The sequence below is a fragment of the Amphiura filiformis genome, chromosome 1, assembly GCF_039555335.1.
Source record: "Amphiura filiformis chromosome 1, Afil_fr2py, whole genome shotgun sequence".
In the NCBI taxonomy this organism is placed as follows: Eukaryota; Metazoa; Echinodermata; class Ophiuroidea; order Amphilepidida; family Amphiuridae; genus Amphiura; species Amphiura filiformis.
The window spans coordinates 45,391,095-45,407,790 of record NC_092628.1 but is presented as its reverse complement, the minus strand read 5'-3'; the positions used below and the strand labels follow the sequence as shown (position 1 = coordinate 45,407,790).

General features: G+C 35.8%; 1 protein-coding gene across 1 annotated transcript; it reads right to left on the bottom strand.

Annotated features, from left to right (window-relative positions):
- Positions 1-6,548: 6,548 nt before the first annotated feature.
- LOC140147603 (phosphatidylinositol N-acetylglucosaminyltransferase subunit H-like) lies at positions 6,549-16,440 on the bottom strand. Its single transcript, XM_072169381.1, has 5 exons — positions 16,115-16,440; positions 12,942-13,023; positions 12,201-12,328; positions 11,446-11,529; positions 6,549-9,819 (listed from the first exon to the last, which is right to left on the bottom strand). Exons 1-5 carry the CDS (start codon positions 16,346-16,348, stop codon positions 9,721-9,723), a joined length of 627 nt encoding a protein of 208 aa, XP_072025482.1. The 5' UTR covers positions 16,349-16,440; the 3' UTR covers positions 6,549-9,720.
- Between the last annotated feature and the right edge of the window lie 256 nt (positions 16,441-16,696).

Below are 16,696 nucleotides of genomic sequence, written 5' to 3'. Positions count from 1 at the left end.
AAGTCTGAATGTGAACTGCCAGTTGTACTAAACGAGAATCGAGATCCTAAAAGATGCATAAATATGATGTACAAAGAGTTATGTAATTCTATTAAGTTACTTCAAAACAGGTTCAAATAGAAAGCAGGGTTCATGCTGGATGTGTCTTTCAACACAATAAAATATAGCGGACCCCACAGACTTAGCCTAACTGGCATAAGTTGTGCCCCTGTACATCAAAAATCTGTTGAGTTTATGCATAGATTATCAATAATCTATGGTTTATGTGATACCTATTAGGCTAATGAAAGTCAATGTTATGTTTAGCGTCACCCGCCCGCGTTTGGATTTTCTGGCCGCGTTTGTGATGCCAAAATCCCAAAACAGTTCATTATTTTGTATTTTGTACACAATTAGTTTCCAGTGGGGACACAAGCACAAATGCCAATGATAAATCAACCTATTCCAACATAAAAAAGAACTAAAAACAAGATTCTGTTATCAAATTGAACTATAATTGGCCATTACCCCAAGGAGGGCTGGTTTGGGACCAATAATGTGGACAGTCATTTAACAATTTATGGCCTTTTAACTGGTAAGAAAGCTGGTATAAATACCTGGATGGTGAAAAATATTTTTAATACAAATTTGTTGGTTCATAAAAAAAAAAAAAAAGGCCTACTGTTGATTAGAGTTGTTTTAATAGAATATTGGAGGGTATATAGTGCAACAAGTGTTAATGAAGTGGCTGCTATTTTGTAATTAATGAAAGGTAGCAAAATAATGAATAATGAAAAAGTTGCCTCATTGTGGTTTGAAAAAAAAGTTACGCTAAACATAACATTGACTTTCATTAGCCTTATGGTAAGTCCTGTGTTTTGATAGAGAACTAACAAAGTCAGTAATTGTATTTTGGAAAAAGAAGTAAATAATAAAGACTTTAAAAAGAAAAGTTAAAATAAGTCAATGTCATTGTAATCATTGTGTACTTTATTTATTTATTTATTTATTTATTTATTTATTTATTTATTTATTTATTTATTTATTTATTTATTTATTTATTTATTTATTTATTTATTTATTTATTTATTTATTTATTTATTTATTTATTTATTTATTTATTTATTTATTTATTTATTTATTTATTTATTTATTTATTTATTTATTTATTTATTATACAAAGTAGCCTTATCAGCAATTGTGCTGCTCTCCCTGATGGCGAAAGGCTCTTTTACATTACAAAATTGTACAATATTAAAGATTCTAAGGTCCTTTGCACTTTCTGAGTTGCCCATCGCCTATCCTTCATTGAAATTCATGCCCGTGTTTGAATTCATTATTATGGTTTTTCAAAAATAGTGTTTTGCGGGAAAACACCAAACAAATTATCAATGATTTTTTGCCCTGACAGATAGTATTCCATTGGTAAATTGGCATATATAATTATCCAGATAGACTGTTTAATTTCAACTGATAAAAACTTGTGACAGTAATGAAAAGTTATGTGTGGGGGGGGGGGGACTCAAGTCAAATAGAGTGCAAATGGCTGTGTTGCGGTTTAGTTGTGGTTGCCAATAATATTGGGGTTCATCTTAAAATCTCCCAGGTAAAATCTATTCCAGGAATATAATTTTATTGCATTGTACATCCTGTCTATATTCTTAATGTGCATGTGATATGAAAGTAAATCATGCAGTACTGTTGGGTGTTCAATGTTTATATCAAGTTTGCATTTGTATATACGTGACCCAGTCAACCCCAAGCTACCTTTATCAACATTCTTCCTGATGATAAGTAGAGAGGTGCTGAGAAAGATTTGCAATTCCTCAGGAGCGTAGACGGCTGATGTTATGGGCCACTGAGAAAAGGTGACTTGACTTTCCTGTAAGAGGAGAATCCAAGATAAGTATCAGATCAGAGAGCATGTTTTAATGACGATAAAGCGGGATTTAAAGTGATGTTATATCATTTTTTTTGGTATAAAGTACTTGACTGACATTCATGAGTCAATTTACCAGTGCATATTCAAAGAAACACCATATAGGCCCACACATAATAGTAGTCCTCACTTGTTTTGAGTGTTTATAAGGCAATTAAATTGAAATTGTATATTAAATTTGCTTCCAGTAAAACAAGATCCCAACATTAATTTTTGTAAGCACTTGATTAATACAGTATTAAACCCACATATTTTTTCCACTTTCACCCTTATCAAAGCAACAGGAAAAGGAGTTACACAGGACACCATTCACCTCACAGGCTAGGCCTATTCTAATTTGCCCCATTGATGCTCTGCATGTCAAATAAAGCAAATGTTAAGATTTGGACTGAATAATATTGTTTTAAAAAATGATACCGCAGCATGCACTTGACTTCAACCACATTGTACTACATGTAGTACTTCCATGTTTCAACCAAATATGTATTTTAGGCTACCAATTCATTTTGAATTTGTAAATAATTCCATTTCATATAGCATGTATAGTGCACAAACTAGGCTACCATCCTAAAATGCAGCAATGGACAAAAAATGGCAGAAAAAGGCATAATACCACACAGTTTAATTCCAAACCAGATGGAAATGTACGCTGATACCAGACCAATCTCCATGCATCAGTTACTTAGCAGCTCCATTTCCTGATTAAGTATTGACAAAGCTGTGTTTGCCAAGCATTCAGGGTGTCACGAAAGGCAGACCATTTTGACGAAGAGGGATTTGATATATAGCATGTGTACTCAACGAAAGGTGATAGAAAATAAAATGCAAGTAGGACATGTAGGAAGAAACAAGATAGTCAAGGTAATGAGACTGTCATACATGTGTACCATAACCAGGTGCGTAGTGTGGGTCATCATATTGGGGGGGCACCAGGTCTGATGGTGGGTACAAGCCTTTTTCTGAATTTTGCAATCGATTGGGGGGGGGGGATCATGTGCCCCTATGACAATACGCCCGACAATACGCCACTGACTATAACAGGAGATAGGCCATCATGCAGCCAAAAGTGCTCTAGTTCACAATTTCGTTGGCCAAGTTTTCAAATATACAAATATCAAAATGTTCAGAAGAATCTGGGGAACTTTTTTTGCTATGTTGGCAATTGATGTCTTTAATATATTGTACATGTATTGTATGAGGTAATGAGTTTCTATTTAAATATACTGTGGCGTGTATTCTCCACTCTAGATAATATGCGACACGATCTGGTCCATGGGGGCCAAAGAGGGCAAATTTGAAATTGAGATAACGGCAAAAATATGGAGTAAAAAAAAAAATACACATCATAAAACCCCATAACTTCAGAACAAGTATGTCAGACCTTTGGTGTTTTCAGTATATGATAGCCTGATGTTACTACAATGTAATAATTAATCCCGGTAATTGTAACTCAATTGTCAAAAATGTCTCATTTGGCCCCCATGGAGCAGATCGTGTCACATATAAGTTTCTATGCAAATAGTTTCACAGAAATGTCAAGTTAAAATGTGACATTTTTTTGAAAGAATGAGAAAAACCCATCATAGGGTTGGTCTCTCTACTGTGTTTCAATATCTGTGGTTATACAAAATGCCATAGGGCTTACGGGAACTGAAAAAGCGCAATTTTATTTTTAAAAATCAGCATTTTTCTCGATTCGGGAGTGTGTCTGCTCACTTTCTTGAGACACTCCATGCATAGAACTACACAAGACATTTTAATGGGATTCCTAATTATGATACAAATAAAACTGCAATGAAAAAGTGATATATGATGTCATCAAAGCATAGGTGATTTTGTGATTTATCTCACAATTAAATTGTGTTCAGATGGCAGTTTTAAACTCCAAATTAACCTTTTTCATGTTTTTGGTCCCAAAATGCAATTAATTAAATTTTGCATTTCCTTTTTGAACATACAGCCATCATGTACAATTTCCATCAAATTTTAATTCTGTTCTTCTCAAAATGCTGAAATGAAATTAGAAATAACTGTCAGGAAAGGTTTCTGTCGATTTTAAGCCCAATAATAAGGTAAAGTGAAAATACCCCCTCCCCCACACACACTGGCTATTTTGGCATTCTATTAATATGATATTACGTCAAAATTGCTCTATTGGGCTAACATATGTAACAAATTTGGCTGATTCCATTTAGGTGCAAGTTGGGACATGTTACTAACATAACATGTACAATGTATAAACATACAAATAATTACCCTAAAAAAAATCAGGTTTGAAAAATATACTAAAAAGTAACGATTTACATATTTATTAGATCGTAGTCATCGTACATTGGGGCTTTTAAAAGAAAAGCATGTTGCTTAGTGCAGGAAAGTTGAGAAAATTTTCCTGCTATAGTGCTTTTTCCATTTTCTTGAGACAACCCGGTTTATCTTCGCCATACCATAGTATGTACAATCTGAACACCACTCTAGTCTCTCATTAGTGGAGTTGTTTAAATGTCAGGGGTTCCAGTGTTTTCTGCAAATAAAGCTATGGTATTTCCACAAAGTCAATAGTACCATCAGGATGTATTTGATAGTTTTATGTGTCTAATGACAGGCGCACAATGATATGAAAGTGAAAAAATATTAATAGTTTCAATGTTAATGATTGTGTGTAACTTCCAGTTTTATTTATAAAAGTTCAGCTGTTAAATTTTAAATATTAGAAAAATACAGGGTGTATCAAAATGATTGTTCTCAACATAGAGATAATTCTCAAGAAAATGTTAAAAATATATATTAATTTCATTTGGAAAATGATGTAAATTGTTGTATACTACTTGATCTGTTGATTTTGTTAGATTGATTAAATGAGTGCTTCCACTTTGCCAAGCAAACTGATCATTTCTGTACTTTGCAGACATACTTTTCTCTTAATTTGTTGAGATAGATATGGCCTTTTACAATTGATTCTTAGTTTCCTGTTTCCCGCCCGCGTCTTAAAGGGGCATTTCGTGATCCACAGCCTCATCCCCCCACTTTTCTCAAAAAAAGTTGAGATTTTTATATCGCTGGAAACCTCTGGCTACATAATGCTTATGTACAAAATATCTCTTGCAGATTAATTCGTTTAGCTAAGATATCGTGAAATTTGAATTTCGTTCTGGTGCACCAGAACGAAATTACAACGCATTGTCTATGGAGCAGTGTAATACACATAATCATGCATAACTCGCATAACGCATAAAATCGGAATCAACTAAAATTTTGGGAATAAGCTTTTTTCGTGGATATGTACTGAAACATGTCATAAAAAGAGGATGCTAGGATCACGAAATCCTCCTTTAAGTAGAGAATTGCAAAATATTTAATTATTTTATTTATATTTTGGATTTTCTCTTTTAAAATAACTTTTAATGACACCCATTTGCTACTTCCTGACTTAGATCATATCAACTATAATGATGTATAAACAAAGAACATAACTTAACTGTACCATTTATACAAACATAGTTGTAAAATAATTAAATGCATGTTCCTTGTCAAAACTGGTTGATGTAGGTTGCGACCACTTGTTTTAAAACAAAGAAAATAATAGATAATTAATAATTAAAAGTCACCTCATCCCTTGTTTTCAACCATGAAACAGGAAATAAGAATCAATTGTGAAAGGCCTATAGCTGAAAATGTTTAAAACAAAATATGATTCTTGATCATTGATGGAAAAAGAAACTCTTTTTTGACACATTTTCCTGATAAATCATGGTGACATTCTTAACAATTTGATTATTTAACAAAATTGCCAAAAAATATATCGGTATCACAAAAATTTAAAACAGTCAGAGAACAATAATTTTGATACAGCCTGTATAAAAATCCTGGGGGGGGGGGATCAAGCAGACTTTATTTGCTCTCAAATTGGTAATGAATACAGTTTTGAAAATTGTTTTGATAAGGTTAACAGTTCTATGCTTGGTCTATTGAGAGCTATTGAGGAAAGGAGTCCTACCTTTTATTAAAGTCACTTCCAGTCCACAGTGGAACTGTGTGGCAGTGCATTGTAACCCAACACAGAATCAACAAAAGCATCTTAAAAAGATTTCCCACCTTACCCTTTAAATGACCTTGAAGTTAGAATCTCAACCCCATGTTTTACCCTCAAGCATTTTAAGTTAAACTTAGTTGCCATGGTTACTAGTTGATCTTTAACCTTTTTAAGAGCATGTATCCAGGGTAATTATTTTTAACATGAGTAAATCCCTGCTTTCCACCTTTTCAAAAAGGACATTTTCGATTTCGCGGGCACATTTTGGACTCTTTGGTCAAAACATAGTATGAAGTTGCTGATGGTTTGGGGTTGGATTAAAATGTGTGGGTCCTTTCTAAAAGTGGCATGTATGTAGGGGCAGTGTGGGAGTTGTATTTCTTGGGGCAACAGAGCAGAGGGTTAAATCCACACATAAAAATAAAACCCTTTTTGTCAACAAAAAAAGCAGTTTTTTTGGTATCTTTTGATCATTTACAATGGAAATCAGGGTCAAGAAGTCATATGTGTAGAGATGGTAATTGAACAAATTATCATCCATGCATATATTCATGACCAAGTAAGAATTACTAAAATTGGTCAGTTAGTTTTGATTTATGGATGGCGAGGAAGGCCCCCAGCATATGCCCAAATGTTGTCTATTTCTCACTGCATGCAGTAAGGTGAGGCTGCTTAATACTCCCAGGTCATTCACATGGAGTACCTCATAAGTTCAAACCTACAGGCCCTCTTGGCATCACATACAGGTAAAGGTAGAGATCAAATTGTTTGCATGTCACAATTTTCACGTTATTCAAACCAACTTTAATTTTACATGTAATCATTTTGTCAGTTTGTTGGTAATATATTTAGGACAAATTTTAATTTTAAAAAAGCTAAGAAAATCATAAATTTATGAGAAAAGTCAGTAGAAATACTTGATAATCTTGAGCTTTTGCATCAACAGGCTTTGTAAGAGACAGTATTTAGAAAATAATGAGGAACATAATAAACTTTTGAAGACTGTTACAGGAAACAAGACTTCCAATTTTGTTGGCCTTTCAGAACATTAATCTCATTCCCACCCCCTGGGTCCAGGGCTTATCATGCATGACTGGTTTTGAGGAAGAGAAGGAACAGTGACGCACCCATGAGTTTGCCATTAGGCATTTAAACCATGTTTTAACCCAGGACCACAATGTTCCAGGAATGATTTACTGTACATGCCAACAATGTTTTACTCTTGCAAGTTAAATCAGTGCACATTTACACAAAAACGAATAGGCACTGGGGTAAAATAAAAGCATTTGAATCATAGAGGAGACCTTTAAATTGAGGAGAGCACTGGTAACAGACAGATCAATGGCAATATATCATACCATGTAATATGGTTAAACCAATTTTCACATCCCATGAACCTTATTGCAAAGTTCAGACATCAGATGACTCACTAAAAAATTATATTTTGTTTGTTACGTTTATTATATATATATAAAAAAAAAAAAGCTTCAGCATTATAATCTGTATATCTATATTTTGCAACTTGAAGTATGAGGGTTACAGACAATAATTACAAGCAAGTACATACATGCATAAGATAGTTTCGGTCAAATAGTGATATGTTATTTTTGGTGAATGTTATTTGTTTACAACTCTTTAGCCTCAAATCATTTTAGCTGTTGTCAGTTTTGACTTTTGAAACTGGCATTTCTATCAGCTTTTGTGTGATTTTGGCCCGATAATATGGTCCAGGACCATATGGTCCTGGACCATATACAGGAGCATGTTTGACTTATAAATTTTTTCAATTTAATTATATGCTCCAGGAGCATGTTTGACTTAGAATGCTCCAGGAGAATGTATGACAAACATGCTCCTGAAGCATGTTCCTAATTTAAACATGCTCCTGGAGCATGTACTTAAATTGAAAGTACTAGTATTTGTAAGTAGTTAAAAATGCTTCTGGAGCTGGAGCATGTACCGGTACTTAAATTGAAAATATTATAAGTCATCAAACATGCTCCTGTACCATATGGTGCAGGACCATATGTGTACATCCATAACAAAACGATGCACTTGTCGGCTGCTACATGTGTCTCATTTCACATAATAACTAGGAATAAATACCAGACTCATCTCAAGTGGACGTCACTTCAAATCATCCCCAGATCACATGGTTTAAGAATATGTTCTCTGTATTCCTAAATCAAGTGACTTCGGTACGATTTGAGGTGACCTCCACTTGAGATGAGTATGTACTCCTAGCTATTATGTAAAATGAGACACAAGTAGCAGCCGACAAGTGCATCGTTTTGATATGGATGTACACATATTATCGGGCCAAAATCGCACAAAAGCTTTCTATCAAGCATACATGAATTTTTCAAACACATCTTTAGGCCTAGTTTGCACCCCTCTTTTAAAGACACCTCTGTTACTAAGGGTGTCTATTAACAGATTTGACAGTTTCCCAAAATTAATGGTTTGAAGCAAAGTAAGGGTCAAGTAAAGGTTAACACAGGGGTCGAATTACAAACTTGCTCAAATCTGGTTAAAATCCACACCACAGTATTCCTCTCATCTCAAGGATTCAGAAAAAGTATAGTTTGACCTACCTGCAACATGCTGTTCTTGAGTTACAAGCAAAAAGGTCAAAGATGAGTGAGGAATACTTTGGTGTGATTTTTAACAAATTTTTAGCAACTTAAAGTCACCTCTGTGCTGACAGTAACTTTTACTGTTACACGGCTTCAAACCAGTTTTTAATTTTGGGAACCTGTCAATTTTGCTAATCATGGTAATGGATACCCTTAGCACCTCAAAAAATAGGATAATAATGCTCTTCTCTATGAAACCTTTGAATATTAAATATTTGCAGTATTTGATATCAAAAAAATAATTATTGCTGATTTCATAGTGCATTTGAAGTGGATACTACTAAAATGGCATTTGTCATGAATTCAAAATTGAAAAATTCTTGAAAAAAAAATCAAAATTCTTCAATTATACTTCAAAAGTTATCACAAAAATCAAATGTTCAGTTTGTAGAAGGACCACTTGTCATCGATTCCTTGTCCAAACTATGGGCTGGCTTTGATATCAAGTTCTTGTATCATGGTAGCAGGTTCCTTCCACAGCCATTCATGGATGGTTTGGTAGATGTCAGTCAGTGTGTCTAATCCTGGTATGGAATGCTGTGAAGTAGGTGACGACATTCAGTGGCCTAGCTAGGATTTTAGTGTGAGGGGGAAGAGCCGAATCCCCCCACCCATTTGTCAATTTTTTATCCCATTTGTAGTAATTTTACGGACACTCTTCTCTTTGCCGTCCCCATTTTATCCCCGAGACATTTCTGTGGGGGAAAGTTCCCCTAGCTACCCCCTGGCTATTCCCTGGTAACATTGGAATCAAGTTCTTGTATCATTGATGGTAGCAGGTTCCTTCCATAGGCATTTATGGATGGTTTGGTAAATGTCAGTCAGTGTGTCCAATCTTGGCATGGAATGCTGTGAAGTAGGAGAAGGTAACATTCAGTGGCCTAGCCAGGATTTTAGTGTGAGGGAAACAAAACAAATTTTTATGCCCCTGGTAACATTGGAATCAAGTTCTTGTATCATTGATGGTAGCAGGTTCCTTCCATAGGCATTCATGGATGGTTTGGTAAATGTCAGTCAGTGTGTCCAATCTTGGCATGGAATGCTGTGAAGTAGGAGAAGGTAACATTCAGTGGCCTAGCCAGGATTTTAGTGTGAGGGAAACAAAACAAATTTTTATGCCCCTGGTAACATTGGAATCAAGTTCTTGTATCATTGATGGTAGCAGGTTCCTTCCATAGGCATTCATGGATGGTTTGGTAAATGTCAGTCAGTGTGTCCAATCTTGGCATGGAATGCTGGGAAGTAACAATGGACAGGTAAGTTAATGTTACATCCATATTAAAACAAGCAGTGAATTACACACAAGTATATATGATCAATGATACAACAGGATATATGCCTCCCGGTCCCCGCACTCCGTGCATCCACGGGTATTCATGCTTGTCGGTGAACTTTAAAAACACCCCCTTTTGCATCTCATTTCGCGAAGTTTTTAGGGAAAAACACCCCTTTTTAGCGATTTCGCAATTATTTGCCCTTCGACAATACCCTATTTTCGCTAAAACGCGAACGATATTTCTAACATACCCTTTTCTGACAGAAACACGAGGCTGCTCCATGAAAATACCTTTTTTTTCAATTTCGCGAACACATGGTTTGAAAAAACACCCTTTTTGTGTGTTTCATGAATCGCATTTCTTCATCTGAAAACACCCCCTATTTCGCGAAATTTTCGACGAGCATGAATACCCATGGATGCACGGAGTGCGGGGACCGGGATATGCCTCATCAATGCAGTCAAATGCACCTGCTTCCCACTAAACTTTGTATCTCTACTCTAGTATTGCATTTTTAAAATGACCTTTTAAGGGGCCCTGGGCCAGCCGTGAGGAAGGCATACATGTGTACTAAAGTGGCCAAGTTGTTTGGTTTAGGTATAAGATTGACAGTTGCGGCGGGAGCATTACAATTTGAGGGGCACAATCATAGATTTTACAAGGACAATTTGAAACTATTTTAGCCCAAAATGAAGGTGAATTTTGCTAATAACAAACCAATGTGTGTGAAGTGTGCAAAATTTTGCAATTTTACCCTAATTTGGTCCAAAACATGGTGTTTTTCAGGCTAAAAAGGAAGAAGCACAGGGCAAATTGGGGGGCCCTGGGTCCAGGCCCATCTGGCCCAATGGTAAATCCGGCCTGACCAAGCTGTAAAGTTAATGGCTGCAAAGATATTTGTGCAACATTTTTACCAACTGATGATAAAATTCATGAATTACATTTCATACTCGTAAGTACTATTTCGTAATAATAACTCTAATAATAATTTTTGGCTAAATCTCTATCGAAAGGTGATGGAAAGGGATTGCTCACGGTATAAAGCAATATATTGCATGTAATATATTCTAATTTTATCACCCTTGCTGTGCACACTTTGAGCAATAGCAGCATTTATAACTGAATACAAAATTACCATCGATTCTTGTTCTATGAGACAAAATGTTAGCCTTACTTGATGTGCATACACTCCTTTAGCATACATGCACGGTATTGAGTGACAGGATCTGAGCCCCCCCCCACACACAAAATATAAAAACTGTTTTGTGCACAGGAAATATTTGGTCAAATTTACTTATTTTCTTTTAATATTTTTTTATATCTAGGCCTACTATAGTGTGTCTCATCTAAAGTTGCACTATGTTGGATTTTGCAGTGGCAGATTCTAATCAGTGCGTTTATGCGGTTGCATCTTCTGACAAATCACCCTTCTACATGTGTGTATATGCCATGCGGGATTAGTCCACACAATTCAGACCTGCCCCTGTCAAATCTAACATGGCGTTACTCTCAACTTGAGGTGAGACCTGCTCTAGTCCCAATCTAAGCAAGTTAAGGCCATTTAATTCTTCAGATCTTACTTACCAGAAAGACGGGAATAATTATGTGGTCTTGTTCAGTTTTGGGGTGTCTACGCAAAATAATGGCAAGATAGTAAATTATCTTGTGCTGCGGAGAGAAAAAAGTAAACCAGATTACACTGAGTTATAATATTAATCCAGTGGCATTTACAGATCCTAATATTGTTATTATAGCCCACTTAACATACTTAAAAAGGTTCACTATATCAAAGGTAAGAAGGTTAAATTGGCTACGGTATGTTGAATATGAAATAAGATTCACTATATAAAAACAAACCCTAACAATTACACCAACCCTAACACTAGTCCTACAACTACATGTAACCCTAGCTAATGTTATTTCATACTTGACATAGCGAATCTTATTTCATATATATATATTCAACATATATCGGACCTTATTTCCCACAGAGCAAAACCTTTAACCTTTAACATAGTGAAACCTTCACATAGCGAGCTGACACCAATATGAAAAGTATATCGAGGAAAAGACAAACCATGTTTTTTAATGAATTCCAGCTACCTTCCTTCACCTTTTCAACAGTAAATTAAGGTGTTTTTTGAGTCCAGAAATTAATCAGGAGAATTTATCACCTGTTTTACTAGTCTTTACAAATGTGTAAATAAACCACACAAAACAAGTTTACAATATTTTTCTTTTATATCACATCAATCATTATAAACTTCATGTGGAAGACCAATTAAATCAGTTGAATCAAAGACCTCATGCATACATGTGTACCACAGCTCATGCCTTACCATGCTAACAGCTTCATTGATGACTATATTCTCAATATTATGAACATCAACAAATTGAATTTGTTTACGACCTGTTGCATAGATGGTTGTTAGTTGGACTCCCGTACATCTGATTATGGTCAAAATTTCTGAAATGAAATACATATGTATTTACATGAAACAATATAATAATATTATGCATACATGTATTATGGACATGGACTTTGCTCATGAGATCCCGAGGCAAAATTAATGATGTATAGATGTGTACAGTAGCTGATGTTACAGTTAATTCAACTCAAAAGTACCGTAGTGCTCAACTTCCAAAAAGGTCGTCATAGCCACACATAACAGAATTTATTTTTTGACTCCCTGATTAACTCCTAGTAATCTCCTGAACTCAGCGTTCGAAATAAGCCCTATCGCAGTGCAATTTGCACCCCAAAATTCACCTGCTGCGATACAACCTTATTAAGTGTGGTGCAAAATTGTGACTGTACACATTGTACTGACTTTGTGTTGATTGTCTGAGACTGCACTTCAAATTGCTCTACGTCTGAAGAAATTGCAACGCAACTTACAAAATGGGGCCCAAAAGTGCACCCAAGGTAAAAAAAAATAATTTGAAGACTGCCTTTTCAGAACTGCAGCTCTAAACAGGTAAACCTCAATTTCTAGACACTGGTGGTATAAAGTAAGGTATTCTTTAAAGATCGTAGTCTATTCAGTTAACTATTTTTAGTTAACAATCACATACTGTACCTTTCTTGATGTTGAAGAAGTGCAGATATATGAGGCAGCTCAGCATTACCAAAATGAAACCAATGTAGGTAAACATTTGATTCTGAAAGGAAAACAAATGGAAGAGATGAGAAAACAATAACCAGACTGAAAATACTAGTAAGAGGTTTGTGTCAGTGAAGAAATAAACAAAAACAGAATCTCCTCCCCCCCCCTCTCCCAACTTAAAATCCTCTACAGTACACCACTGCTACACATACCCTAACTAATTTACACATACCCTAACTAAGCACATTGAATTCTATTACTCCCCGACCCATTATTCAAAATAAACAAAAACAGAATCTCCTCCCCCCCCCACCCCACTCTCCCAACTTAAAATCCTCTACACCACTGCTACACATACCCTAACTAATTTACACATACCCTAACTAAGCACATTATATATTGAATTCTATTACCCCCACGACCCATTATTCAAAATCGCGCACTGTGATTAGTTGAAACGTGTCACGTGAAAGACCATTAATTAGCAATAAAGTGCCCAGGCAACGAACTTTATCACTTACGCTTTGGCTACGCGTAGGCGCTCCACATTGAGGTAAACAACTTGAAATATTTGGGCAAAAAATGTTATATTTACTCCTTAAATCGCACTATTTTGTGGTAATAGAATAGAAATAAAGGTGCAGCATTATCCTTTACGCATAAATAATGTGTCCTCGGCAGTAAAAAGCGTTAAAATAATGGGTTCGGCTGCGCCTCACCCATTTACGCTTTTACTGCCTCGACACATTATTTGCGTAAAGGATAATGCATTACCCTTTATTTCTTAAATACATGTAGGTTAGTTTAAGGGGTAGTGGGTATCTAGACCTGGCCAAGGCTTTTGACACAGTACCACATAGAAGACTAGTAGAAAAGATTAAAGCTCATGGCATTGAAGGCAAGCTGTTGTATTGGATTGAGGCATGGTTGACAGATCGGAAGCAGAAAGTAGTTACGCAAGGAGCAGAGTCGGAATGGAAAGAGGTGACAAGTTCGGTGGTTCAAGGATCAGTATTAGGACCCCTCTGCTTCCTGATATATGAATGACATGGAGAGCAATATTAGTACATCAGCTACAGTGAGCAAGTTTGCAGATGATACAAAGTTAGCAAATCCAGTGGCAACAGATGACGACATAGAGAATATGCAAGACAACATAAACCACCTGCAAGCCTGGGCAGAAAGATGGCAAATGAGGTACAACGCAGACAAATGTGCCGTTATGCACTTTGGGCATCAGAACCAGCACCACACATATCACATGGGAGAAACAGAATTGAAAGAAACAAAAGAAGAAAAGGATTTGGGAGTGCTGATTAGCAACACACTGAAGGTATCCTCGCAATGTGCTACTGCAGCCAAGAAAGGGAACAGAGCATTAGGCCTCATTAAGAGAAACTTCGCCTTCAGAAGCCGTGACATCATATTGAAGCTCTTCAAGTCTCTGGTTAGACCACACCTGGACTATGCTATGCAAGCATGGAGCCCGCACATGGAAAAGGACAAGAAGGTCATCGAAAAGGTGCAGGCAAGAGCAACCAAACTCATCCCGAGTATCCAGCATCTTACATACGAAGAACGACTAAAGAGACTCAACCTCACCACAATGGAGAAGAGAAGGGAAAGAGGGGACATCATCCAAACATACAGAATCATGAATCAAATCGACAGGATCAATCCAGATAACCTTTTCCAGAAAGCGGACTACCAGGGCACCAGAGGACACTCCCAAAAACTGGCCAAATCAAGATCAAGACTAGATACAAGGAAGTATTTTTACAGTCAAAGAGTGGTGGAAAATTGGAACAAATTGCCTGAAAGTGCTATTCAATCGCCCACACTCCTCTGCTTTAAGCAGGAACTAAGCAAATTGGGTTTTTAATGGGCAAAAAAGCCCCCCAAACCCTGCCACACTATTATCATCTCAGAAGAAGGTGAAGGTGTGGCATCTAAGGTATATATGTCTAACACCCATTGCATTATTTTTTTTGCATTTTGTGAAGAAATGAGAAAAAAATTGGACAAAGTGGTATGCAAAATGAAGGGGCAAATCTTCCCGTTCTATTGGTGGCATCGGTATCAATGTAGCTTACATGCTTTTAAAGGTAGAAGCCAAAAAGTGTTACATCCAATTACCACTGCCAACTGTCTGAGTCCGACTTCAGCAAGTCTTCAACTGAGTTTAGACAACAGAGTCAGTCAGAATCTTTTTTGAAAGAGTCCTTGAAAAAAATGGACACAAGTAAAGGGCCATGCGTTTTGAGTTGGGCCAGTAAATAGGTGGAGATGTTACATGCGCGCGACATTTTAGGGTTCATCTTTTAATTTTCTCAGTTAATATGCAGCCTATGTAGTTAAATTTGGTGTCAAATTAAAGCTTGTGATGAGACCAATACAGTAAACCTTAAAAAAGTTGTAAGAAGTTATTGACATTTGAATAATTTGTATCTGATTAGTGTAATGTTTGGGGTGGAGGAGGATCAGGAGGAGGAGGATCAGGAGGAGCAAATTTAATAAAAGTGACCCCAGGGGTCATATGATGCAAGAGGTCCATTTCTTTTTTCACATTTTTACAATTCACTTTAAACTGCATACTATAACACCATACAATCATATTCCAGGTAATTTAATTTGCTTTGAGAAGCAATTTTGCATATTTTATTTTCCGTTCGGGTTACACATTGAAGTCAATGGGAAAATATGCCTTGAAAGAGGCTGGCGTAAAGTCATTTTAATTTTATTGAACCCTATGATGTTATATATGTATTTAAAGCTCTGACTGAGAGGAATTCAAATATGGAACTTTTAAATATGTGGGGTGAAGCTAACCTTTTTTTTTTAATTTGTCAAATTTTACATTATTTCCCTAAAATATTTGGTATTTTCAGTTTCATAACTCCTTAGTGTTACACCCTATGTCATTTTAAAGTGCATTTATGGATTCCTTGGTTCATTTGCAGCCAGAAAATGTATACTTTTATATATGTTGGGTATACTATGTGAAAGATATTCATATCTAAACGAAAAACATGCAATTTTCATCTCGCGAAAACATGTAACGCATTACCGGCCCAACTCAAAACGCATGGCCAAAGACCAGTCCAAGAGAAATGATAATCAGGTGTTTTTATTGATAGCATAATTACCTGAATAATCCATATGGAGTAAAAGCATGGCAAAGCAATCAAGGCCATCACAATGATCAACATGATCAATGTTATGGATCCCAAAACCGAATCATTTGTTGGCTGTATTGACAATTCAGTGACGAGAGTTTCGTTATCCGGACCGGCACAATACCGGTCCTTAAATATCACCTTCCCGCCATTTATATTGTTTCTCACTTGTTTTACAAGTAGACTTTCATTACAAGTATACATCAAACTATTTTTAAAGTCATTTCGACATCTCGTGCAATTAAAAACATTAATTTACTATTGATACAAATCTGTAAAATGCAACATCAAAACTTCCCGTAACTTGACCTTTGACATTTATTAAAAAGGTGACTTCAGCCTAGAAACTCTGTCAGATACGGGAATTTCCCTGTACCACTTATTTTCTTTAAAATAAGGAAAATTGCGATAAGAATATTTGCTTTTGTTATTTTATAAATATTTGGACACCTTAAAATACTTTAAAAGTAAAATACTTCATAAAAAGATGAACCAAATTTTGATATTATTTAGAAATATTTTTTAAAACGCTGATAAAATAGCGCCCTCTTT